Source organism: Xyrauchen texanus, chromosome 6 (assembly GCF_025860055.1).
Source record: "Xyrauchen texanus isolate HMW12.3.18 chromosome 6, RBS_HiC_50CHRs, whole genome shotgun sequence".
Classification (NCBI taxonomy): Eukaryota; Metazoa; Chordata; class Actinopteri; order Cypriniformes; family Catostomidae; genus Xyrauchen; species Xyrauchen texanus.
In genome coordinates, this window is record NC_068281.1 from 14,402,664 (window position 1) to 14,428,289 (window position 25,626).

The window sequence follows — 25,626 nt, forward strand, 5'->3', positions numbered from 1 at the left end:
GAAAAGTTTTCAAATGATTATAATAATTAAAAAGCAGGTTTCATTGTTTACTGCATCCCTGCAGTTAATTTCGGATGGATTTCAAAGACTAATCACCTTATAGATTTAAACATTGCCTTAACCTATTTCAAAATTGTGTTACTTAATATATTCAAAGAATGCATGACTTGTATTACACATACTATAATATCTAAGTATTATTGGCATATGTTAATGTTGTAAAAACATTTTTCTCTCCACTAACTAAACATATAATGACGTTTAGTCACTAACGTCATAGTCAACTTTGGCATTTTCACTGGGCACTTAAGAGACAAATACAGTAAGGCATGGTTTTCATTGTGGTCATTAAGATATTACAGTCTGATTTTTTTTTTTTAAAGCTGCTTAGAAACAATGCGTATTGTTAAAAGCACTATACAATTAAAAATGAATTGTTTTCATGCACACGAGTGGCAGATCGTTACAATGACGGCATGTGCTCTGCAAATGTGTGTCTGAAACCTCATGCTTACCATTGTGGTTTGGCATTAGGGGGCATGGAGACTTCCTGTATCTCTTTCACCAAACTTGACAAGGCTGGTGTATGGGGAAGGTTCTGACACATCTGAATTTCTGGAAACACCAGAGCATTCCCCAACTCTTCCAGGAAGAGCCTTCTCCTGAAGGTTCTTCCTTTGTTCCAGGATGGGATCATTTCTGTCCACACCACAAAGGCACTGTATGCAGAGACATCTAAGATGTTAAAGAACACCACCAGGGGCCAGTGCCTTGTCATTCTTTTACAAGTGTAAGTGCCAGTTAGCTGCAATAAAACAGACAATCAATTAACATACCACTGAAACTAGAGAAGTGACATTTGCTTCACATCTTTCACACAAATGTATTTAGCGTGTTGTCAAACAGGAAATATTGCAGAAAAAAAATACAATAACTTGTCATGATTGTCTACACCCCCTTTGTTGCAAGTGTAATCCAGTATTAAATTGGGCTTTTTGCCATCCCTGCTGTTAACTGCAGCATCCTTTTGCTGTGTGCTCAGCAAAGCATAATTTCTTTTTTCTTGGAATGTACATCACAAGAGTGTGTGTCTCTGTGAAGGCAAACTTCGAAGACAAACAAGCCCTATCTTGTGTAGTCACCAGTGCAGGAGGGAGCTCAGGCTTGTTGTGTCTGACTGTTCCCACCATGGTAAGTCTTCTCTTGAGCAGTTACTTGCCAAGGACATGCAAGTTAAAAAAGTTGTTGCTTATGATGTTGTGTTCATAGAGACCATCTGTTATGTCAAGCACAACTCACATGCCTTCATTCTTTTCTGGTTTTCCATCAGCAGCTTTGCCAATGTACAGCTGCTTGTTTCAGACGTAGCTGGACCTAGCATCACAAGTTACCAAGAAATTGATGCCATATTTGGTGGGTATACTCTGCATTTATTGTTTAAAAAGACAGTGACCTCTGAAAGCAACCAGCAGCTCATCCATTGTGACCTCTGGGCTTGGATTATATATGCACGGTAGGAGATCCACCTATTTGTCCCAATCATCTCTAATTGAAACTGGTTTGTCTTTTCTTAATTGGGCAGATGTTTTGTAACGGTTGTCAAAGCTAATCATTCTTAAGAGAAAATTAAATGTCACTAGTGGTATAGTAGCCCGAAAATTGGACCAACCTGACTCCGCATGCCATAAACTTTGGAGGCTCTCGTTCTTTGATTTGTACATGCCAGCTAGAATCACCAGACCTATGAATGTAGCAAGTCTATCCTGTCCAGTTTATTCCAGCAATCCTTACATGTTGGCTCAGCAAGTTTGCCATTTCTACGATGTTTTCAATGGTACTTTGCAAGAACAATTCAAAGCTGGACTTGATATCTTTAACATGGGTCACAGCATATTTTGTGGGCCCTGGTTTTACCTTGAGATCATTTCTAATTAAAGATTTGCCTCGTTTGTGCTGGGGACACCAGACCACATCAACTGACCGTCCTTTGATTGTAATGTTTCCTTATCATTTTCATCTTCCATTATTTCATCTGGATCAGCATCATAAATGTTTATTTAATTCTCTCCAGAATGTTTGGAGTCAATGTCAGGTATGTCATCAAGAGCCACTGCAAAATCTGTGAATACTTCGCTCATGGTGATACTACAAATTGAAATGCAGTGTTTTTATAGTTTTGGATTTTTGTAGCAAGTTTTTATTTCTATTTTATATTCAATTTGTCATAACAATTTAGTTTAGTTTTCTCAGTTTTTTGTAGTTTCAGTTTAATACTTTTTTTTTTTAGTTTTAGTATTTGTTATGGCTGCCAAATCTGAGCGTTTTTTAAATTGATTTAAAAAGTCTAACATTTTAATCCTCATGGCAGTATTGTGTTACCTCTATCTAGTGGTATTTTTATGTTTAATGTGGCTTGTAAATGTTGCAAATATGGTGAATATGGGTAAAGTGACAAAGGGCATGATCCACATTGTATCCATATGTTTTTCCTTAAATTATTAAGGAATGCAGGGGCGGATTTAGTGATTTAGGTGCCCTAAGAAATCCCATGTAAGGGGTTCCACCTCACCATGCACCTACCCATCACCATTTCGCCACTTTACTTTACAGAAAAACTATTACAGAAAATGTTCTGACTTAGGAGCTGCTGCTATAGTGTCCAGGCTAGTGTTGTAGTACTCGAGTCCAGGACTCCAGTTGCAATATTGATGACTCGTGACTCATCTCCAACTTGAAAACGAATGACTCGTAACTTGTACTAGAGTGTTATTGGCGACTTAACTTGGACTCGACTCGGACACAATATTGGTGACTTGGACTCTAACTTTGGATTCGAGATCTAGTGACTTGACTAAAACACACGTCCATTCTATAAAAGGTTAAATCTAATCAGTTTGATAGCCACTTCAATGAAGACACCAGCACCACAGATTAACTATAATACATAAAACACAATGGATGGATTAAGATATGCCCTTTATATAAAATTTTGCAAGATTTCCCTCAAATTCCCTTATATGAACTGCTGACTGTTGCTGTTGATGAATTGGATATGGAAATATAATGATATAAAACATTTAATCTACTACAAATTTTACCTCAACATCTCCCTCTCCTTTTCACTCTCAAATCTGGCCCATAAGGAGAACTTCTGCTAAAATTTGACCATTTATGCTTTTGCCTCAGCAAATCTTGTTATCAGATTCTATGTCCAATGTCCTCCTGACTTGTTCAATGGAGAGAACAGCAAGTGCAGATAGACTCTCTTGGGACAGAGGTCTCAATCAGCTTATAACTGCAATTGCAACCCATTGAGTGAGAGAGAACAACTAATTGCGACCACGAGGTTACCCTAGTGACTCTACCCTCCCTAGCAACTGGGCAAATTTGGTTGCTTAGGAGATGTGGCTGGAGTCACTCTGCACACCCTGAATTTGAACTCACAACTCCAGGGGTGGTAGTCAGCATCAATACTCGCTGAGGCCCCAGTAATAGTATGTTATTAACGTACAATAGCCTACACATTATGAAATAGACAGTTTTACATTCTTATTGTTTTATAACGGTGCATCTTAAAAATATTAGGAACTGTATTTTGTAATTTTCTATCAGCAGTTTCTAATTATCAACCCTTTGGGTGTTGTAATGTATTACATTTTTATCGTTAAGGAGTTTTGTTTACATCTTGTGGCTGTACTTTTTAAACAGTGAGTATTTTAATGTTTACAGATTGGCCCCATTCACTTTCATAGTAAGTGCCTCACAGTAACCCAGATTTTTTTTTAAGAAAAGGAGGGGCAAGTCAAAATGTATTTTAGTGGCAATCAACATTATGCCACAAATGCTGTCAATTGAGCTTATCTTGTTTTAAACCCAAAATATTTATTTAAAAGGCGGTTGTGTCTAAATAATAATGTTCTTCTAGAATTGAGAAACAAAAAACCACGAAAGGTTCAGAGTGGTCTAATTGCCATCATCATCATGAAACCGGATGTATGCTGTAACAATTATTAAAATTGTATACACACACATTATATATATATATATATATAATAATAATAATAATATATAAATATAATTTATAATTGTAATAATTGGTTCAGCATGCAGCCTGGTATATCTAAAAATTTCAGTTGTCTAATGCCATCATCATCATCATGAACTAGGATGCATGCAGAAACAATTAATATATATATAAATCAGGACCTAATTATGGCTACAATTAGCCTACCTACCAAAGCAAACAGCCCAGTGTAGACAAGTCTTTAGACTGTAGATGATTCTTACAGCAATTTTATACGAATGCTGAATGCTAATTAATACACATAGCACCACTGTACATGTCTACAGCTTGTAAACATTTAAAAAAGTTACATATGCCAAAATTGCTTACTAATAAACCAATGTATATGAGATAGGATGCACAATTGGTGGAAAACAAATATCATTGTTACCACCCATTCAACTAATTCAATAGCTGTAATTATATATAAACATGGAGTAGATATTGTATGATGGTGTGTAATCAGTCACATGGTGTATATAACTTACTTCTATATTCAAATGAATGAATAAATAACACACATTGGTTATAAAAACAGAACAGTTTTTCTCTCTTTTTTTACTGCACAAATTGTACATGGTTTCAATTGAACTGAAAGAACACAATGTTAGGCAGCGATGGGACAACTCATTTATCAAATCCCTAAAAAAGGAAAAAGAAAATATATGTCAGTGATAGGATAGACATTTGGAGCAGTGAAAATGGGAAAATGAAAAAAATGAAAAAGAATTCGTGTAACCTCAGTGGCGATTAGGGCTGTAAATCAGGACAAAAGGAAGGAAAAAATACATATCCAATGTTTTCCATTAAATTTAGAAGTATTTCTGTCTTATACAATATAAACCTCTGCATCAATAACAATTCAATTTAGACACCTTTTTCAAATAGAAGTGGTTGAAGATTATTATTTTTTTACAGGTTTCATAATATCTATATATATATTTATATATACATTTAGTCATTTAAGTTAATCTTCTCGTACAAAAAGAGAAAAGCTAAGAATTTATTCCCCTCACAAAAGAAGGAAAAAAGGGGCAAAGTAATTCAAGCTTCTTACCCCTCCCTGTATACCATTAGTGCTATCCCTCCCCTGCCATTGACCCATGCTTTGAAATAAATGATTCTTTCTTAAATGCAAGTTACAATGAGTCTCGGTCCATCCTTGTTTGATCTTAACTAACTGCAAATCTAAATACTGACAACAGCCAACATTTTTATAAAAAATGGGTTTCAGGGGCTTAACCTTCCTCAAACAAACATGGACCTTAATGCAACATTGGATGCTTACCAGACAGATCGGCAAAGATCTTCAGGATGTATGTTCAAACAAGAGACAGAGCAAGAAAAATAGATTCAACAAATCACTGACTCTGAGCGTATCAATGTCTTTGCTCTTACATTTTTAGGGACAGGGCTGAGAAGATGATGGCAGTCCATGGAGAGTAACATTTTTTTAGACAGAAGCCTTTTGGAATTTCTTCTGGAACTCCATCACATATCTCCACCCAACAGCAAATCCAAAACCAAAAGAGCTGGTGTAAAATCTTTGTAATCAATTGTATGTCCATTATAAATTTGGGGAACTGCAAGAACCAAAAAATTAAAACATTTAATCCATTAAGTATTGCATGCCCCCTAAGCGCTCACACGCCTTAGAGATTCAAAACTCAAAGCAGATCCCTGATTGAAGTGCACTCAGTAGCTTGGGAGAGAGGAACAGAGCAAAACAGCCATTTGGGAGATCTAGAACCAGAAAAATCAATCTGGTTCATCTTGTTTCTTCAGTCAGAGCTGAGAGAGCATGACTGACCTCAAGAAGATTTGCTGTGCCCAACTTCAGCAAACACACGCACAGGAAAAGTGAACGAAGACAGGATCAGAGCAACTGCCAGATGGCCTAGGAGAGTTTATCAATGTAATGAAAAGACATAAAATTGCAGCCCAAAAATAAATCTATGCTGTAGCTCTCTCCTACTTGGTTGAGACAAATGCAGTTCAGATGAATGGAGAAATCTGATGAGCTGGGTAAAGGATGGTGCTGGTTTTGAGAATAAGTAACACTATTGTCAGCTCAGTAATCTGACTCGCTTTGAGTATCCATACTGTCCTGTCATGCTCCAACCACATGTCGCTCTTAAAGACGAACCTTGAGTGGGAACATCTATAAGAGCACACAGAAGACTAATGATGTAAAATATTGTTCCACATCTGTGCATCACATCTGCTGAGATTCACAGTTTCATTATTTTTGTTTTGTAGAGGAACTAAGGCAGCAACCAGTAGAGGGCAATATTTCTGGAACATCTGCTGTGGTCTTCAATGTGACAAGTTGTAAAAGTGGAAATGAAACGTGTTTGTGTCTGTGTTCACATAAATCAGTGGTTATTTGTGTGTGTGTGTGTGTGGTTGCCAATATATTATCACATATCAAAAATATGAATCTCATTATAACTTCTTCCCCAAGTGATGTTATTTTTGTATAAAGCAAAAATCCAAATTTGGATGGTTTTGACAGTCGTTTTTCTCTCCCTCACACTGTGTGTATGTGTATATAAAGCTGTATAAGTGTGTGTTTGTTGCTGGCCCTTCAGTGTCTACTGTGTACCAGTGTCTTACTAGTATGTATGTGCTTAAATATATGGCAAAAAGAGTGTGTGTGTGGCTCAGGAGGACATGCACTGGACATGGTCTGGCCCTGCTTCTTCGTCAGAGGTATCTGGCGAGCTCCAGGATTCATCTGTGTCGCCCTCTCCACCTTCCCCTCGGTGGGCCTTTGAGGAGCAAAGAATTGAGAAATATTTGCAATGGTGTAAATTTTTTTAACATGTATGAAGAGATCAGATCTTTTTATGGTTTTCCATTTCAGTTTGACAAAAGCATGAGGCCATGCTAGTAACTATTCAAGTATAGTAAGCTAGTAAGTATAATGTACATTTTTTCAATTTGAATGATCAGTATATTTTGTAGCAGCATGTTTCTTTGTAAGAACTGTGTAGGTTGCACTACTGTCTCTATATAATATCTGGCAATGCATCTTTAGTACATTGAAATGTAGAGTTAATAAAATAAATGACACTAATATTACTATAGACCTTATTCACTCTAACGCCATCTTTGTTTTATAATGGGAATAACAATGAGGCTGTGAGGGATAGACTTACAGTCTCTTCAATGGGCTGTACTGCAGTTTAAAGTGTTTTTGGATCGTTTCCGCAGACAAAACATTGATCAAATATCGGTCCAAGAACATTCCGAATACCAAAAACTCCAGACAACATGAGTTGTGGAAAACCAGAAGGGATTTAGGAGATTTAAATAGCTTTCTACTGTTCGTTTAATTGAAGAGACCAAGTCTATCCCTCACAGCACCGTTGTTATTCACATAAAAAAAAAAATCAAAGATGTCGCAAGCTTGAATAAGGTCTATTATGTGTTTTAATAAGAGAATATTTAAAAAAAACATGTAACTAGTATATGACTTACTCTCTGAGGCCTTCGGTTTCTCATGTGTCTCATCAGGAACCAGAGGAGCTGTGTGTCATACTGGTCACCATGTCGAACACAGTCTTCATCACGCTCTCGCTTGTTCTTCTTCATTACCTGTGTAGCCATGATAATATTTTAAGTCTGTACGTACTCTTGCAATTTACAAACATACTTATTAGCTCACCAAAGAAACATACAGTTTAAAATGTTTAACTTGATCTGAAATACCTTTCCTCCATCGCCAATCGGCAGTTTGGCTAAAACGCAAATCGTACACTGTGCACTAACAAGGCGTGAAGCAACAAGAAATGTGTCTGCACTGAACACAACTTAGCATATTCATAGCCAATCATAACATATCTGATGTTTATTATACAGTTATACGCAGCAAGATTTTGGACAGATTTAACAATGGGTGGTGCTACAATGCTGAAACAGAAACCAAGCAATCGACAGTACAGTACAAAATTATTTCCGTAAAAGTAAAATCCCCTCCTGTGGGATCGGATGTACCTCTTTAAGTCCCTTCAGTGTTGTGGGATTCTCAGCAGTCGGGGCCCACAGTTTCACATCATGGTCTAGACCACTGGTTGCTAAACCTGGGATATGAGGATGAGGTTCTAGGCAGTTCACCTGAACAGAGTAGTAGATGTGATACACTCATATCAATTTATAAACTGCTATGCTTCAGCCACTGCACAGTGTTGGAGATGTAACAGTGACAGTGGCTTACCACTCCTCCCTTGTCTCCCTCCATAAACTGCACCACGCGGGCAGAGTTCTTGTCCCAAAGGTAGATGTGTCCACAGTCACTGCCACTGACAACAAACTCACTACTAGGACCATAGAAGTTAACTCCCTTCACTAGTGGAGCATATTCCAATAGTAGAGGGGGAAATAATTGACAGATGATTAAAGGAATATTTCCCCAAAATTGAAAATTCATCAACATTAACTCAACCTCAGGTTGTTCCTAACCTGCATTACTATCTTTCTTCGGTGGAACACAAAAGGAGATGTTATACAGAGTATGAACATCAGTCACCATTCACTTTCAATGTATGAAAAAAAAAAAAAAAAAAGTTCACCGAAGAGAGAATGCATACAGGTTTGGAACAATGTAAGTGAATAAATGCTGAAATAATTTCATTTTTTGGTGTACTATCTCTTAAGGACTACATTGCTACATTATTCATATGGTTTATAAACTGTATGCAGAAATGTCTTACTGACACTTCTTATACACCACATACTGGAATAATAGTATAACAATATTTGACTATACAATGTTAAAGATAATTTTATCTGTTCTTTACAATTAAAAAAACAAAAACAACAACAAGTACAACGTCTTCTCTCACATCTACATCTAAAGAGACAATAAGCTCTCATGAGCAGTGTACCTGTGGCATTGTTGCGGTGACCTTTGTATCTCCTGCAGTAATCTGCCCCATCACTGTGGCTGGAGTCAAAAAGGTAAATGTCCTCATCATTGTAACTTACCAGCAGCTCTGAAAGACAGTTAAACCATGACCAAAGATGCACACTCACTCTAGGTAAAATAAGTGATGCAGTCATGACAGTCAAACCGAATTACCTTTTTGGATCACCAGATTTATGTAAAAATTAGTGAATACAAACAAGTGGACACAAGTGGTTGATATTCACATGGACTAATATCCAATAAATGATTCAAAACTCTTTGGAGGCCTCACGTTTACTGACCTAATTAGGAAAAAACAGGATACCCCTACACTACACTCATTTCAATTTGAAATGGTCTGTTCTGCCATGGTTTGCATCCCTGCATGACACACCAAATATTGATAGAATAAGTCAAGTAAAAGGTATTTTTAATCATAGCCATAAAAACCATTTAAGAGTCACATTCTGAGGCAACATTAAGTGCGTTACCTGAGCCATCATGGCTGTACACTAAGCAGGTGATATTTGTTTTGTTGTCGCTGGTCAACAAGTGAGAGGGACAAAACTTCTTCAGCACGCCATTATTATCGTTTTCATTGATCTTTCTCTGGTCATAGATCCTAACACATACAAAAGGCAAGGAGAGAGAGTAACAGTGAGTGATGCAGGCTGACAGTGTGATGACTTAACTTCAGAATGTCAGTGAATGTGTTTGTCTCACCTGACATACTGGTCTCTCCCACCCACAGCAAAGTGGTGTGTTTTGTCTGGGTTCACAAAGATGGTATACAGCCCCACCTTCTTTTCACCTTCCTTCACCACCACCAGTTTGCTGAGATATAATTAAAAAAAAAAGAAAAAAAAAAAAGAGAGAAATAATTTTTCAATACAGCCTCATTTACATACGTCATGATGGCTGCCTTGTGTGGAGCGCTCCTATTCTTTTGTTATTTTTGTTTGTTTGTCCTTTGTTTAGTAATCTTTTTCCAGTCAGTTTTACCAGGGACGAACTGTTGAACATTCAGCAGCATATACCAGACAATATTTTCCTGGTTTTTGAATATTCGGACGCTTTGCTGGACATTTTAGTCGGAGGCGCAGCTTTGCCGTTCAAGAGATGCAGGTGAGGGAGACGAGCTGGCGTGCTGGTCAAGCTCCATTGGCGGGTCTTTCAAACAGCCCTGCCAAGCATTCATATCAATGCAGTCAAGGTATCTGGAAGCATACTTGGCAATAAAGCTGATTTATATATGATTCACTTAGAACTTATTACAGAACATCAATCTAACCCATTTGTTTCTTTTAAATGGGCACCAACTTTTGAACGTCAACCTCAATTAATTAACCAAATAATTAAAAGGGAAAATTACTGGAAATGTTGCAAGTTAATCAAACACAGTCGCATCTGGGCTGCAGAAAAAAGTCGATAAAAGTAGGACTTTATTCTCCTGAATAATATTACTTGCAATTTTCATTCATATAGATCTTTTTCAGGGAGATGGCAAACAAAAACATGAATGGAAAAGAGTCTGTGCGGGATAAAAGTACAGTGTGTTCAATGTACCTTGGGGTCAATCATTCAGACCAAAACATTGAAAATGTCTTTCCAAATAATTTTCAGTTGACAAATCTTTTTTTTTGTTGTGACCTATGACAGAATTGCATTTATCCCTCACAGCTTTGTTTTCAGTTGTGTTAAATTAAATGTGGTGTCTACCCTGACTGCTGTCCGTAAATGCTATTAGAATCTTGTAAGAAGAATGTCAAAGTGTACAGTATATAATGTTGACTAACTGTCATAGTTTGATACAATTCACTCTTTAAAACCAGCGATTAGCACTCCAGTTAGTTGTTGCTCATACAGGGAAAAAGAAAAAGCCTTCTATATTGGAAATGTGAAAACTGCAGCTTTTGCATAAGCCATTTAAGCCATGAGACCTGTGACAAAAGCTTCCACTGACTCATCTAGCCGCTGACACAATTCTTTGTAAATTATCTAATCCCTGCCAATGTTCACATTCACTGGTGTCACTCCACTGAAGTGCTGCTATTCTTTTTCTCTGGTAATCTTAGGGTTGTTTGTGACACTTGTGTCCCAGTTTTCCACTTACTCAGCAGGTCTGTCTAAACGCAGGTCAATGCCGAACACCACTGCATCTTCACCGGCAGAAAGGAAAGAGCAGGGAGAGTCTGGATCCAGTGCAAGCTAAGACAGCAATAAACACATCTTACATTTATCACATGCATTCACAAGACTCTTAATTATGATATCTTTGAATCGGTTGCCATAAACCAATAAAACAGGTTCTGATTTTCCACATAAATCTGTTCTATGCTCACATATTTATGTCCACAAAATAAATTGACATACCTTATGTGCGGCGCCTTTGTGCTGGGCTACTTTTTTGGTGTTTTTGCAACGTTGTGTAGCAGAAAGCTCAGCCACTCTGATCTGTCCATCTCGGGCACACATGGCCAATGTGGAGTCACCACTGTGTGGGAGGAACTTTGCCTGGGGAAAGAATAAATAGATAAAATGAAGATTATGCACTGATTCACATTTTTTATGTTTATAAATGTTAAAGGAATATTCCGAGTTCAATACAAGTTAAGCTCAATCGACAGCATTTGTGGCATAATACTGATAAACAATATGCCTGTAAACATGATTTTAGTGTGATAAAATCACTTGCTAACCTTTTCTGTATAAAGTTATAGCAAAATTTACAACTTTAAAATTGTCCCCCATTCACTTCCTTTGTAACTCACTGTAACACATATTTTAGCTTTTTTTATAAAGAAATTGAGGGACGAGTTGGAATAAATTTTTGTGGTCATCAACATTATGCCACAAATGCTGTTGATTGAGCTTAACGTCTATTAAACCGGGAATATTCCTTTAAACTTTTAAAAGTTGTCTCTTGACATTTTAAACTAAAATGTCAGAAAAGGTGAACTAGATCCATTTATTTCAGTGGAGTTCAACACAAAAAAGGTTCCTGTCCAACAATGATTACCCTACCTAAATCTAGAGCTGTGCTGTTAGAATCATATATTGTGATTCTTTTTCTCACAATACTGTATCAATACATCAGACACTAGTTTCATTATTTCATATAATTTCCTACAGTTTCATTCATGAAGAAGCAGATTGTCTAAATAGGCCATTTATGATTATGAAAATCACAGTCGCTTGAAAAGAGAAAAGCATAATTTGATAGAGATTATACACCTGATAACAGTGTAAACATAACTGTTAATAACATCTTATAACACACTCACTATGATGCTGTGAACTCTTTATTTACTATAGCTTTTACTAAGACCTGAATACATAAATTAATTCATGTAAAGTTATCAGTTTTAATTTACATTGGAGCAAATGTAGGTGTCCTTGCTGATATTATACATGCTTTATGTTGTTGTTTTTTTTAGGGCTGACAGTTTAATCCATAGTATGCTCTTCTTGAAATGTATTATACTTCTCTGTGTACCTTGTGTCACTATTACTTAAAAATACTCAAACACACACTACTCCCGTTGGGAAAAAAGCAAGCGCTTGTCAGAGAAATGGTGCACGTCAACCATTGCTACTTAGTAAATAGGATTTAAGGCAGGGCTTAGTGCAGTTAAGCTAATGCATGATGCATTGCAATGTTTTGAATCATGAGGTAGTTAAAGCAGGGTTGCTGCAGTATCCAATCATAAAATCAAATTTAAGACTTTAAGACCTTTTTACGAGACCTGAACAGATAAAATGAATACTGTCTCCCCATACAAAAACAAACCCACTAAAACCACAATCTTAAAAAAAAAAAACATGTTTTCCACAAATATATCACATTAAAATTGATTTATGTACCATTATATAAATAAATACAGTTTAGAGGTCAACCAATATTGGATTTTGCTGTGTGATGGAGAGCCTGTGATTTGGTCTCCATCACAGGATTTTACTGTGTTCAAAGGACATATTTATTGTTTTACTCACCAATTTTCAATATTTATTGGGGTTTTATTGTGCAAATGTTTTATCCGTCCTATTTATTGGTTTTGTTTTTAACTTTCATTTGAACTCATTCTTATGTATTTATTCAAAGATTTTGTATTTAAGAATGGGGAGGTGAGGGTAAATTTTATTTAAAATAATGGTTTGTTCAATTAGCAAAGGTGGGAAAATTGTGTATTTAAATAATCCACCACTAGGGGAGAGAAAGAAAAATGTATGACAAGTGTTTCAGCACATGGACAAGGTTATGCCAGCACTGCTTGAGTGCAAACATACTCCAGCCTCCATTGTTCAGGGAGGGGAATAGGTACTGCTCTTAGTACCTGAAACAGGTCTAGTTTTTAGACTAGTTAAAATACACCGGGGACTCTTATTTTAAAATGTGAGGACTCCCCTGGTTCTAGCTGCTCATTCAAACAGATAAGGGACATAAAATTTGCACTTCTACAATAATCTACAACGTATTACAATATAAACAGTTATAACATGTTTTTAATATTTCCTCAACACTATACCATCATGAACAGTTGATCCTTAGTAATTAATGACTGTGAACTGCTCTGCAACAGCTGGAAACACTCACAGGTCCTTACAAGATACTTAGCGCTACCCAATTAATCACATAAAGATGTAACAAAATGTACTGTAAATAAACACTGCTAAACTGGATATATTACTGAAAATGAATGGAAATCTGAACAAATATCCAAAGCCTCAGAGGCACAGATGATTCCCAAGCATGCTTTTCTAGCTTGTTTGCATTTCATTTTTAAAAGCTCTAAAAGCCCCCTTCAGCCACACAAAAGCAGAGCTTAACGGAATAGTTCACCCAAAAATGAAAATTGATGATTTACTCACCCTCCTGGCATCCCAGATGTGAGACTTTCTTCTGCTGAACAAAAATGAAGATGTTTAGAAGAATATCTCAGCTGTTAACAGGTCCACACAATGCAAGTGAATGGGTGCCAACATTTTGAAGTTCTAAAACTCCACATAAAGGGAGCATAAAAGTAAGCTTTATGACTCCAGTGGTTAAATCCATGTGTTCAGACACGATAAGACAGGTGTGGGTGAGAAACAGATCAATAGCTGCATTCAGCAAAATGTTGCCTTCGGAGGCTGTATATGGAGGAAGGATGAAAATGAGGTGCTTTTCAATCTGTTCGGAGACCAGTTTTCTAAGAGTTAAATTCATTCAAAACAGCTGGCAGTGAAGCCATTAACTGATTAGGCGGCAAGTCAGCTGCCTACGTTTTCGGATGCAGCCAATATTTAAGTCATTCTCCTCCCTGCCCAGTGGGGGGCGATATGCATGAAGAATGTGAATCACCAAAAACAAAAGGAGAAATTGAAGCAAAAAGGACTTAAATTTTGATCTGTTTCTCGCCCATAAATATCATATCACACTTCAGAAGATATGAATTTATCCATGAATCATATGGAGTAATTTTATGTTGCCCTTCATGTGGATTTTTGAGCTTCAAAATGTTGGTACCCCTTCACTTGCATTGTGAGGACCAACAAAGCGAAGATATTCTTCTAAAAATCTTTGTGTTCAACAAATGAAAAAGTTATACAGATCCAGAATGGCATGAGTGAATAAATTATGAGAGAATTTTCATTTTTGGGTGAACTATTCCTTTAAGACTGAGGCAATCATGACCTGAGCTTCCACACCTGAAAGACATTGCTCTTATGGCCACTGTCAAACTCTAGCTCTGCTCTTCTGCGAGCCCAGTCCCATATCACCACACGGAGGTCGTCACTGCCCGAGGCTAGGCGGGTGCCGGAGGGGTTAAAGTGGAGGGTGTTCACGCAACCCGTGTGTCTCTCCAGGCGGCCCTGCAGTTCCAGCCTCTGGACGAGACCCCGCGCCCCACACGCACTCCTCACAAACTGGTGCGAGTCGCGGCCAATCTCTCGGGCACGCAGCGAGGGGACTGCACGCCACGAAGGGCAACTCAGGTCACGCAGGTCTGCTCCCAGCCACGTCTCCATGGCTTGCTCATCTTCTTCCTCAACGTCCTCTTCCTCCTCCTCCTCCTCCTCTTCTTCTTCGTCGTCATCCTCTTCTGAACTAGAAGAGTGACGTGTGGCTCCCCCGCTGGGTCGGTTTCTCTTCCTAGCGGATCGCCTTCCTGCATCTTTTCCCCTCTCTCTCAGTCCCCCTTCTTCACTCTCTCCTTCCGTTAGAGAGTACAATCCACTGCCATCCATGCTGTCTGTGTCCTCCTCTTCTCCAGGCCCCTGCTTCTGTTCAGAGTCTGTCATTGGCCTGTCCTGACCACCCTCACCTCCCTCTGGCGCTGAACTCAGATTTGCTGTCAAAAGAAAACTTGAACAGTTGGTGGAGAAATGCATATTTACATATACCTCGGTCAAGTTGACTCCAACATTTTCCTCCTCATACACAATGTATATTGTCATTAACTCAAAATAAACATTATGTGCACTATGACGGCTATTACAAAGTTACTTACAAAGTAAATAAAAAAACGAATTACATTTTTACTTCTTTTATTTAAATTAGACCGCAGATAGATACAAGAGACTAGAGGTCTGCACGGGCCTTAAAATGAAACCCGAACCCCACCCATACCTGAGACAGTGTGGTCCGACCCTACCCAGCCCGAATGATACCGTCAGATTATAAGGCCGAACCAGACCCAAAATCGCTCACTATCATTATAATTTCTTCTCCTAGCAAGTACTGTTGCAATAGGCTATTTTTATATGCAAGCATATAGGCAACATTCGTAACAATATTGAAACCGTAAACAAAGTTTTACAAGGCACGGCAGCCCTTCAGTACACTAAAGCAAGAAGAGTAAAAAAAGTTGGTGCAGAAAACAAAAAAGCAAAACTTTTCTTGGTGCAGAAAAATCTGGAATAATATGAAACAATGCAACAGCCCCCTCTATGCAGCCTGAACTTGTTCAGAACATTGAATCTTTGAGACACCTGTGCTAAAAACTATCTAGATGCAGCAAAAAGAATGAAAGAGTAAATTTGACAATTTGAAGTTCTTTTTAACTTGACATGATGTTTAAAAAGTGCTGGTCCTGCGCGAGTTGCGGAAGAAACAGCGAGACGCAGTGCAACAGTCAAAGACAATCGTCCAGAATGTGTTTATATTGGAAAACAATGGGAAAACAGAACACATGCGCACAAAAACATGTTCAGTGTGAACGGCCCCTAACTCGTCTGTTTGCGTGTGTCTGTGAGTGAGAGTATGCGCGTGAAACAAGATTGGTTGGCCTGTTTAATTTTTTTATTAATTAAAAAACCGGCCCGAAACCCGTCGGGTTCTTGGGTCCCATCGGGCCCAGGTCGGGTTGCAGACTCTACAAAAGACATGAAAATATTACTATGTAGCAAATCGGTTGCCTGTGACAACAGTCAACTACACAGTTTAGTGGATATTAGGGCTGTTCAAAAATATTTAACAGCAGAGTGCTGCGGTTTAAACTCCATTTCAATCATTACTACTCCATTCCTTACAACAACAATTTACTCTACTATCACATATGAAAGTTTTATGTATTTGGGTCCATACCGGACTCTGTGCTAGAATGGGCCTCTGGTGCCGGAGATGCATCCACCTCCCGTCTTCCTTCTCCAGGATCTGGATCATCAGAACCACCTGGTAAAATAAGATACAGATTGCAAACACTATGGGAAAAGCAGCCAACACTTAAAGGAATAGTTCACCCAAAAATGAAAATTTTCTAAACTACCGGTAAGTCATTTATTGATTTTTTTTTTACTATAAAAGTCCACTTTTACCTCCACCTCCACTTCTACCTTCTTTTGTTTTTGGTTATTTTGATTATTCGTGCATATCGCTTCCTACTGGGCAAGGAAGAAATTTTGAACAAAAAAAGGACAACTATGGATCTGTTATTCACCTACACCTATCATGTCACATCAGAAGACATTGATTAAACCACTGGGGCCGTATTGATTACTTTATGCAGCCTTTATGAGCTTTTTGGAACTTCTCGTCACCATTCACATGCATTTAATGGACCAAAAGCTGAGAGCTGAGATATTTTAATTTTTTTAAATCTTCATTGTGTTAAGCAGAAGAAAGAAAGTCATATAAAGTACTGTGCAAACATCTTAGGCACATTATATTGTTCACAAAAACATTAATCTTTAAATACTATTTTATTTATTCTGCTTTTAGCATATCAGGAGGAAATATCAATTTTAGATTTCAACATTCACTTTGCAAAAAGATTTGAACAAAAGAACAAGGAGCCCCAACAGATGGCATGGCCCCCATAGAGCCCGGATCAAAATATCATCTTAAATAGATAAGAACTGTGGCAAATTCTCAAAAAAGCTTAGACCAAAAAAAAAAAAAACAACAGTGACTAGATGAACCTAGGAGAATTGTTGCTACTCCAAATATTGATTGAGCTTTTATGTTTACCTGACTTTGTATGACATTAATTGATAAATAAAAACTATTACAGGTATTATTTGTTAAGACATCCTAACTATGCAACATTTTTTCACAAGTGAATAAAACTTTAGCACAGTACTGTATATCTTGGATGATATGGGTGAGAGTAAATTATAAGAGAATCAACATTTTTGGGTGAACTGTTCCTTTAATAATACAGGGGAAATTAAGACAACAAAGTAGGGCTGGGCGATTTTGCCAAAAAAAAAAAAAAATCTTCGATTTTTAAAGAAAAGTTCGAGTTTCGATTCGATTTTTTTTTCAATGCACTTAAAAAATGACTGCAGACATCAGATATAGTGTCAAAAGTGCAACTTTATTGCTATGATTGTCCTCAAGAGTTAAAATGCGTAGAATCCCAAAACAAAAAGTAAATGAGGCTCTGTCATTCAACAATTTTAAGCTTTAACCCAGGTTTAAGCAAAAGTGCAACTTCACAGTAGCTTAAATTTTCTGTTCAAGAAATCAGATAATTACAAATTTTGTAACATATAACATTACAATTAAAAAAATAAACTCTTCTCAGTATAGTGTGAATATAAAAAATGAAACATGCCTGTGGCAGACATATAGCCTGCTCAAAGAGTGAACAAATGTAAACTTTTATCTATAACAACAAAACACCTGCTTGTTAGATCTCTGAAACATTGTGCATGCTCATTCTAAACATTTTTTGCAAGAAAGATGAGCCTGTCCACAACCTCTGGCTTAAGGCAGGCCTGGTTGCAGGTAACTATTCCCCCACCCACACTAAATACCCTTTCTGAGGGGGCACTTGTGGCTGGAATAGAAAGATATTTTTTAGCCAGTAAGCTTAGCCTTGGAAAGTTGGGCTGATGCAGCTTCCACCATTCAAGAGGATCTGTGTCTGGCTCTATGTCTGGAATAAGGAAATATGTTGCAAGCTCAGTCTCAATTTTTGTTTTCTCAGATTGTGGGTGTGGCGTGGTGGATGGTGCACTGTTTTTAAAGAAGGCACCCAGAGTCATTTTCTTTTTTGGTGGGGTGTTCTCTTGAACAGCTGAGGGACCAGCTTCCTCTGTGGTAGAGTTGCAGAGAGCAGAGATCTCAGACACCGCTCTTTTTTTTGACAACTTCCAGTTTGCTAGCATCAATGTAGGTTGTACGGAACCTCGGGTCTAAAAGTGTGGCCATGTCCAAAAGTTTCTCTTTCTCCAAATCACAGTATTTACTTTCGAGGTAACGCATGATGTTAGCTTTCATATGATATGGCTCCGATATGGCTGCATCGTCCGGCTGGACCACAGGTCCGTTGTGGCTGAGTAAAACTGCATCTCCTCCAGCTCACTGCGGATCTTTTCCCGAGTTGTATTGTACAGGTGAGGCAGCGCTACATCGGCGAAATACTTGCGACTGGGGACAACGTACCTCGCATCTAATACTTTCAGCATGTGATTAAAGCCTCGCTTTTCGACAGAATAAATTGGCAGCATGTCTGTGGCAATATAAAACGTGATCGCCTCTGTAATCGCTTTCCATCGCGCTCCGTTCTTATCATAAGGCACACAGTTTGTAAAGCTCTCAGGAAGTGTAGTTTGCTTTTTAGCAGGTGTGCTAGAGGAGCCGTTTTCGCTACGGAGCCGGCTGCACTTCTCCCATTCTTCGCGATGTTTATTCCTCAGGTGCTGGAAAAGATTTGTTGTACTGCTGCTTCCAGTAGCAACAGCCTTGAAACATATTTTGCAGCAAGGCTTCGTCTGTGTTTTGTCTGCTGCATCAAAACCAAACCAGTTCCAAATTACGGAATTACCTGTGCCTTTCTTTGGAAGTAACGTTAGTTCTCTGCTACACGCTGCCATGTTGTTTTGACTGTGTTACGCGGGGCGGGGGCTGGCTTATATCGCGCTACGGTAACGCACAAGGACGAAACGCGGAAAAGGACGAAACGCGGAAAAGTCCGAAAAAACTACTGTGGCAAAAAACTCGAGTTTGTAAAACAAAAATCGTTTTAAACTACAAAATCGATAAATCGATTTTTTTGCCCAGCCCTACAACAAAGCGCAAATTATAAAACAAAGCTATATCCTCTCTCACCATTTGGGACACTGGCATTAACATCTGTATTGCTCATTCTGTCAGACTGTCTCTTCTAGCAGAAGAGACCCTAGAGAAACCAAAGAGAAGAGAGTTTAAATAATCAGTGGACGTTCAATTCATCACACACATAATCCATTTCTATTTGAAAGACTATATATTTCACAAGCATCCAATATATGCCATCTTTTCTGGACGTCTACGAAATCCATGCATACAGTTTGATTAACACAAATTAAGATCTGCAAAGGTGCTGACCTCCCACTCTGACAAGATCCCTGACATCTGCTAACGTTGGCAAAATAAGTCGATTAACAGCTGGCACGATAAACACTCGCCCCGGATCGCAATACACATGACATTTCCTTGTACAGTAACAACTGCAAACGACCCCTAGATAGCAACTTGGAACTGTGTGTGCATTTGTGCCAGTGCAACAAAACTTCGCAATGCGCAGTAAACAGGCTGCGACTAGCTAGTGTGCTATCAAAAATAGAAAAGCTGCTGGCTAGTTTTGCAAGCTCACACGACTCAGTAGCTTGCCAAGCAAGTTGTGACTCTTAAGTGCGAACAAATAAAATATATATTTCCAAGATTGTAAAGTCGTCCCAATGCGCAAAAATAATATAAATATATAGTAATGTGTCATGTATAAGAAACATACACTCAGGGTGTCAATTATTGCCGTGTTATGAGTCCTGTCACAAGCTGTCAACATGTACACATTGGCCGTGACGAGAAAATGGAGCGCTAACTAGCAAGTAGCGGCCAGTGTGTTACCTCTACTGTAGGCCCAACGTGTCCGCACTTGTTAATCCTCTGCGCAGATTTCCCCTTTCTTCACCTGCGAGTCAAGCACAAACACACGCACACCACATCAGTGAAAAGTGCCCTCAATTCACTGGCGATCCGAAACCTCCCGCAGTTTAATTGTCACGCTTGTGGCCGTGCTCGCAGTGTTTATGTTTTGACAGATCTGCTTCGTTAACACTTCTGTTTTTTTCCTTTCTCTTTCCTTTTTTTTCTCTATTTCTTTTTCCGGAAAACACGCTTGTTCTCCGGAAGTGGGTCTGGATTCATCAACAAAGCGGCTCTTAATTACAGCGGTTACAAGACAGACGCAATTAATTACTTAAAAATACACCCCAAAGGACATAATCTAACGATGAATATGCAAAGTATGCGATTGATTTGTATAATTATAATATTGATAATAACCAAAAATATAACCTTATTAGATAAACATAAAGTCAACAATTTGGACATATGTTGATAATATTAATAATAGCCTAATAATAATCATAATCATAATAAAAAAAATATTTAATTATTTAAATCATTATTATTACTATTAAATACATTACATAATAATAATACATTTGATTATTATTATTATTATTATTATTATTATTATTATTATCAAAATATGTCCAAATTGTGGACCTTATATTTATACAAATAGGTTATGTTTTTCTTATTACAAAAATTTTAATATACAAATCTATCACATATATACTGCATCAGTAATCGTACATTTAAAAAGGTATGAGCAAATTATGAAAAATATGCATTGCAATTACCGCACTGGCAAATTTATTTCAAGTTATTGATGATGATGATGATAATAATAATAATAAGAAGAAGAAAATATAACCTATTTATATAAAAGATTAAGGTCCACAATGGACATATTTTGATAATAATAATCATACATTTTTATATGATTATTTTATATCGTTATTAGTATTAACGATGAATAAACTAATATATTTTGAAATTTCTAGGAACTTTGCTTTGAACGAGAGAGAGAGAGAGAGAGAGAGAGAGAGAGAGAGAGAGAGAGAGAGAGAGAGAGAGAGAGAGAGAGAGAGAGAGAGCAGGGGCGTGTTTTTTCCAGATGAGAGATACAGTCCTCTGCATATGTTCTCAGTTCATTTGTTCTGACATATTTTCAAAGCACTCTATCAAAACAAAACAAAACATCCTATTACACTTTGGTTTTCCAGACTGACGCTAAAACCCACGACACCAAAAGGACATTTTGCTTTTCCCAAAACAATGAGTAAGGTGAGTGTTTTTTTTTTTATTTAAAGTCTGTGATAAGCCCTTTTGAGTATAATGTGCAATTAAATTTTTTACATAATGCATGAAATCTCGCGTTTAATATAATATTCTGTACACTGAGGAAAATAGAAAGATAAATTAAATATTTTCAGGCAATTCAAAGCATTTTATACCATATTAATTATGTTCATAAAATGGATTTTTGTGTTTGAAATATCTATATTAGAGGTAGAGTAAAAAGATTATGCCTCAGTCATCCCCACAAATTCCCCTCTTTAAAGATGAAGGATAAAGCAAGGGTAAAAGCAAGTGAATTTTACAAGTGCCTTTTACCCAATGAAAAAAAGATCATCTTTAGATTTCCCTGCATTAAACTGAAAGTGACGTAATAATGATACTTTTTATTCTTTATGTGCCTCCCATTAACTACCAATTAATAAGTGTCTCAGGGGAGCTTGACCTTGGTGATATGAGCTTGGCTAATTAGCAGATGGAGATTGTGCCATGAGGCTTGTGTGTATCAGTGATCTGTGAGGGTGAAAATAAGTGCTGGCTGAGGTAATGTAACACAGAGAATAAGTACTAGGCAACATCGTGAGCCAGCTGGCAAGATGGGGTCTTTTCTTTTTAATCCTCAGCATGTCTTGAAGTGTGAAAAGTCGTACCTCTATAGTACTCATATGACCTACATTGTAGCTAATTTTAAGACAACAAATAAACCAAAAAGAATGGTCAAAGTAAAAACACTCTAGAGACAAAAGTTGTCATGTTTGTATTATCAGAAGGATGTCATTTTATCACATGGTTTGGTGAGTGTGTTTTGATGTATATAACATAAGGAACACGTGAATTAGAGGCCTGTTCAGAGTTGGGGTAAGGTGAAGATATGCTCTCATTCTAAAAAGGATTATGGGGAAGGTCTGCACTCTGCAGAGATTTGCATTTGAAAGAGTACCTTGCAGCTAAAAAGAGTTGTGAATGTGTGTATGTGTGTATGAATGGATGTATATGTGTGTGGTTTTTTTTTAACACATTTTGTAACACAAGTAAATATGCATAGCATGCAGTATTTAAAATGTAGCATCGTTGCAGAATGCAAAAGCTGCACAGTTTCTCAGGTTTGTGGTTTACTCATGGGTGATTACTAATGTTGTGCCATCACTCAGATATTTTCCTGCTGTTTGAATTAATTGGATTTAGTGGGATTATATTAATTGAATAAATAAGGATAAATAACATCCAACTGAACAACACATTAAATAAATGAATGGAAGGAATGTAAATTAATCAACACATTTTGGATTCCATTACAAATCGACATATTTTGGATGTCAATATTTAAGAATATGGCTAATTTAAATCTAGGTCACCATCTCATTTTTTTTTTTCCCTTATAATTAAAGTAGCAAGGTCACACATATACTCTGTGCTTTTTGGCCTCAAGTAGTTTACTCATGCTTTGCACATTTAAAAGGCAACATAATGACAGTGAAGGACAGTCTCTAACATACAGTATATACGTACATAGATACAGTACATATATATTCAATATCCTATACAGAAATAAGTGCCATTTATGTGCAAGATAATTGCCTGTGGAACATTTGAATGGTTCCCCTTACTTCAAGTATCAGATGTCAACAGGGATAAATAAATGATATATAAAGAATGCAAGATGTCAAGGAAGGAACACACATATGTGCACACTAAGGTAGATGTTGTGCTTGCGTGTTATGGGCAACCTCTTCAGGGCTGAATGCCACTGTTCCAGATTGCATTTATATTTACATTTATGCATTTGGCAGACGCTTTTATCCAAAGCGACTTACAGTGCACTTATTACAGGGACAATCCCCCCGGAGCAACCTGGAGTTAAGTGCCTTGCTCAAGGACACAATGGTGGTGGCTGTGGGGATCGAACCAGTAACCTTCTGCTTAACAGTTTAGTGCTTTAGCCCACTACGCCACCATCACCCCGTGCACACAGAATTGTTAAAGGGGGATAAACCAGATGGAGATTAAGGGGTCCTTATCACTTTGTTTAACACATGCCTGATAAAGCCTGTATATGGTTCTATTTTAATGCCAAATAAAACGCTGTGTGGTTCATTAAATAAATTCACTCATAAGTAAAAATCATGTTGTTTGCTCTTATTGAATGTCTGAACAGTATTAAAATGCATCGTTTTTCTTGCAGAACAATTCTTCTGATTCCCCCAACAGCACCCAGGGGTCCATCACTGATGAAAGAGGTACGTTAATGGATGCACCATCATTTCATGTAACTTTTCATTACATCAGGTTTCCAGTATTTATAATTTAGCGTACCTCTTTATAACTCCCCCACATTTTTGTTCTCTACCGGAACTGCTTGCTTACATAAGACCATGTATGTTTAGATTTGTACAAGTGTACCATAAAAGAGATTTGTACCAGTTCAAGATGAATTTTATCTTTTTTTTTTTTTTACTATTTTATAAAAAGTTATGATAAAATACCAGATCACTTATTTTTAATGTATTTTACTGTTCCATGCCTTCCTTGATTTATTCTTCACTAGTTTTTCTTTAGCCATCAATCCATCCTTTTCAGCCCCCAACACATTTACAAAATTAAAAATGATGGTGTTTTAGAACACTATAATCTTAAATGGACACGCTGAGATGAGCTATTCATGCTGTAACAATACACAGGCAAAAATAGATGAAATATGCTTTCATTCCAAAGATGGATGGACTCACAACCTTCTTTATTTGTAGTCTCTCTTTCTCTCTCTCTCTCTCACACACATATGCACACACACAGTCTTTCTCTCTCCCTTCTTTCCACTCTGCAAAATAAAGCACCCATGTGAACTCACACACACACTCACACAGGAGACAGCATTCTTTATTGAATATCCAGTGGAGGTTGGCTATTGCCATTGTTTGTAAGGTCAGGTTATATTCAGCTGACATAGCATTTCAACTCAACCACACATAACTGAATCCCAAAGCCTTTAAGGTGCAAATTCCATCTGTTAGTTACATACAGTAAATGAGTCCAAGAAAATGCCCTGCAGTAAGATATTAGCGTAGGTTTTTTTGACTGTTGTGTGGTGTCAAAAGGCGGACAATTTACACAATATGAATAAAAAAACTCCTATGGGACTTTTCTACTTCATAAATGTAAAAAAATAATGTTGACTATCTCTCAGCCTCCCAGGTGAAGGCGGCGGACAAAGCAGTGAAGCTCCCTACACAAGAACCTGAAGAGGAGATCGACATTGATCTAGATGCCCCCGAAACAGAGAAAGCAGCTTTGGCGATCCAGAATCAGTTCAGACGCTTCCAGAAAAAAAAGAAGTAAAAAAGAGAAGCATGAAAAAGTGTGTGGAGGACAAAAGAAAGTCTTTCACAATTTTCAAAATGGAGTGAGAGTTAATAAGGAAGAGACAGAGGAAAGGGAGAAGTCAAGTGTGGGTGTGAAAGTAGGGGTTTGGAAAGCAAATGATAGCTCTTTCGCATCAACATGCTGGGTTGATTAGAGTTTAGGAAATAAATAGGGAAGATAGGACTTTCACTTTAAAAGTCATTGCATAATTTGTTCTTTTATAATTGTCTGGATTTGTCTGCATCTCTTCTCTCTCCTGTAGATATCAGCTGAAACTTTTATTTACGCAACACATCTTGTTTTTATTGATTTATTACTGTAAGTATATCATAGAGGAGCAGAACAAATTGAACTGCTTTAAATGTAAGTGTTCAAAGGGCAGTAAATGACCTAATGTTTCACATGATGGTTTGAATCAGTATTATAGACAGATATAATTAGCTGCAAATGTATTCTCAGAATTAGCTCAGATTTGTTTGTTTTTTTGTTTTTCAAAATGACTAGGCCACTCAAAATGTTTGTTGCCAGAAAATAAAAAGGCTTTATCTAATGTGTTTCAATGACAGACCAGACAATGATCTTTTATCTGTTAACAGAAAAATAAAGAAATAATTAAAAATAACCAGATATTTGAGAGAAATTAGTGTGAAACTTCTAAATTTTCACCTTGGATTTATTATA

General features: G+C 37.3%; 1 protein-coding gene across 1 annotated transcript; it reads right to left on the reverse strand.

The window, feature by feature from the left end:
- Positions 1-4,322: 4,322 nt before the first annotated feature.
- On the reverse strand, positions 4,323-20,528 carry LOC127645237 (DDB1- and CUL4-associated factor 8-like). Its single transcript, XM_052128789.1, has 13 exons — positions 20,290-20,528; positions 19,510-19,579; positions 16,540-16,626; positions 14,661-15,304; positions 11,346-11,486; positions 11,086-11,180; positions 9,696-9,806; positions 9,464-9,594; positions 8,953-9,060; positions 8,283-8,413; positions 8,063-8,182; positions 7,547-7,663; positions 4,323-6,834 (listed from the first exon to the last, which is right to left on the reverse strand). Exons 2-13 carry the CDS (start codon positions 19,544-19,546, stop codon positions 6,727-6,729), a joined length of 1,830 nt encoding a protein of 609 aa, XP_051984749.1. The 5' UTR covers positions 19,547-19,579; positions 20,290-20,528; the 3' UTR covers positions 4,323-6,726.
- Positions 20,529-25,626: the final 5,098 nt, after the last annotated feature.

What these genes read in the sequence shown, in the direction of transcription:
- LOC127645237 (XM_052128789.1), bottom strand. Translation starts at nt 19,546, where the DNA reads ATGAGCAATACAGATGTTAATGCCAGTGTCCCAAATG. An exon ending in GTACAGCCATGATGGCTCAG is followed by an intron (nt 9,061 to 9,463) that starts GTAACGCACTTA and finishes ACTGTCTTTCAG; the next exon opens with AGCTGCTGGTAAGTTACAAT. An exon ending in GAAACCGAAGGCCTCAGAGA is followed by an intron (nt 6,835 to 7,546) that starts GTAAGTCATATA and finishes TGCTCCTCAAAG; the next exon opens with GCCCACCGAGGGGAAGGTGG.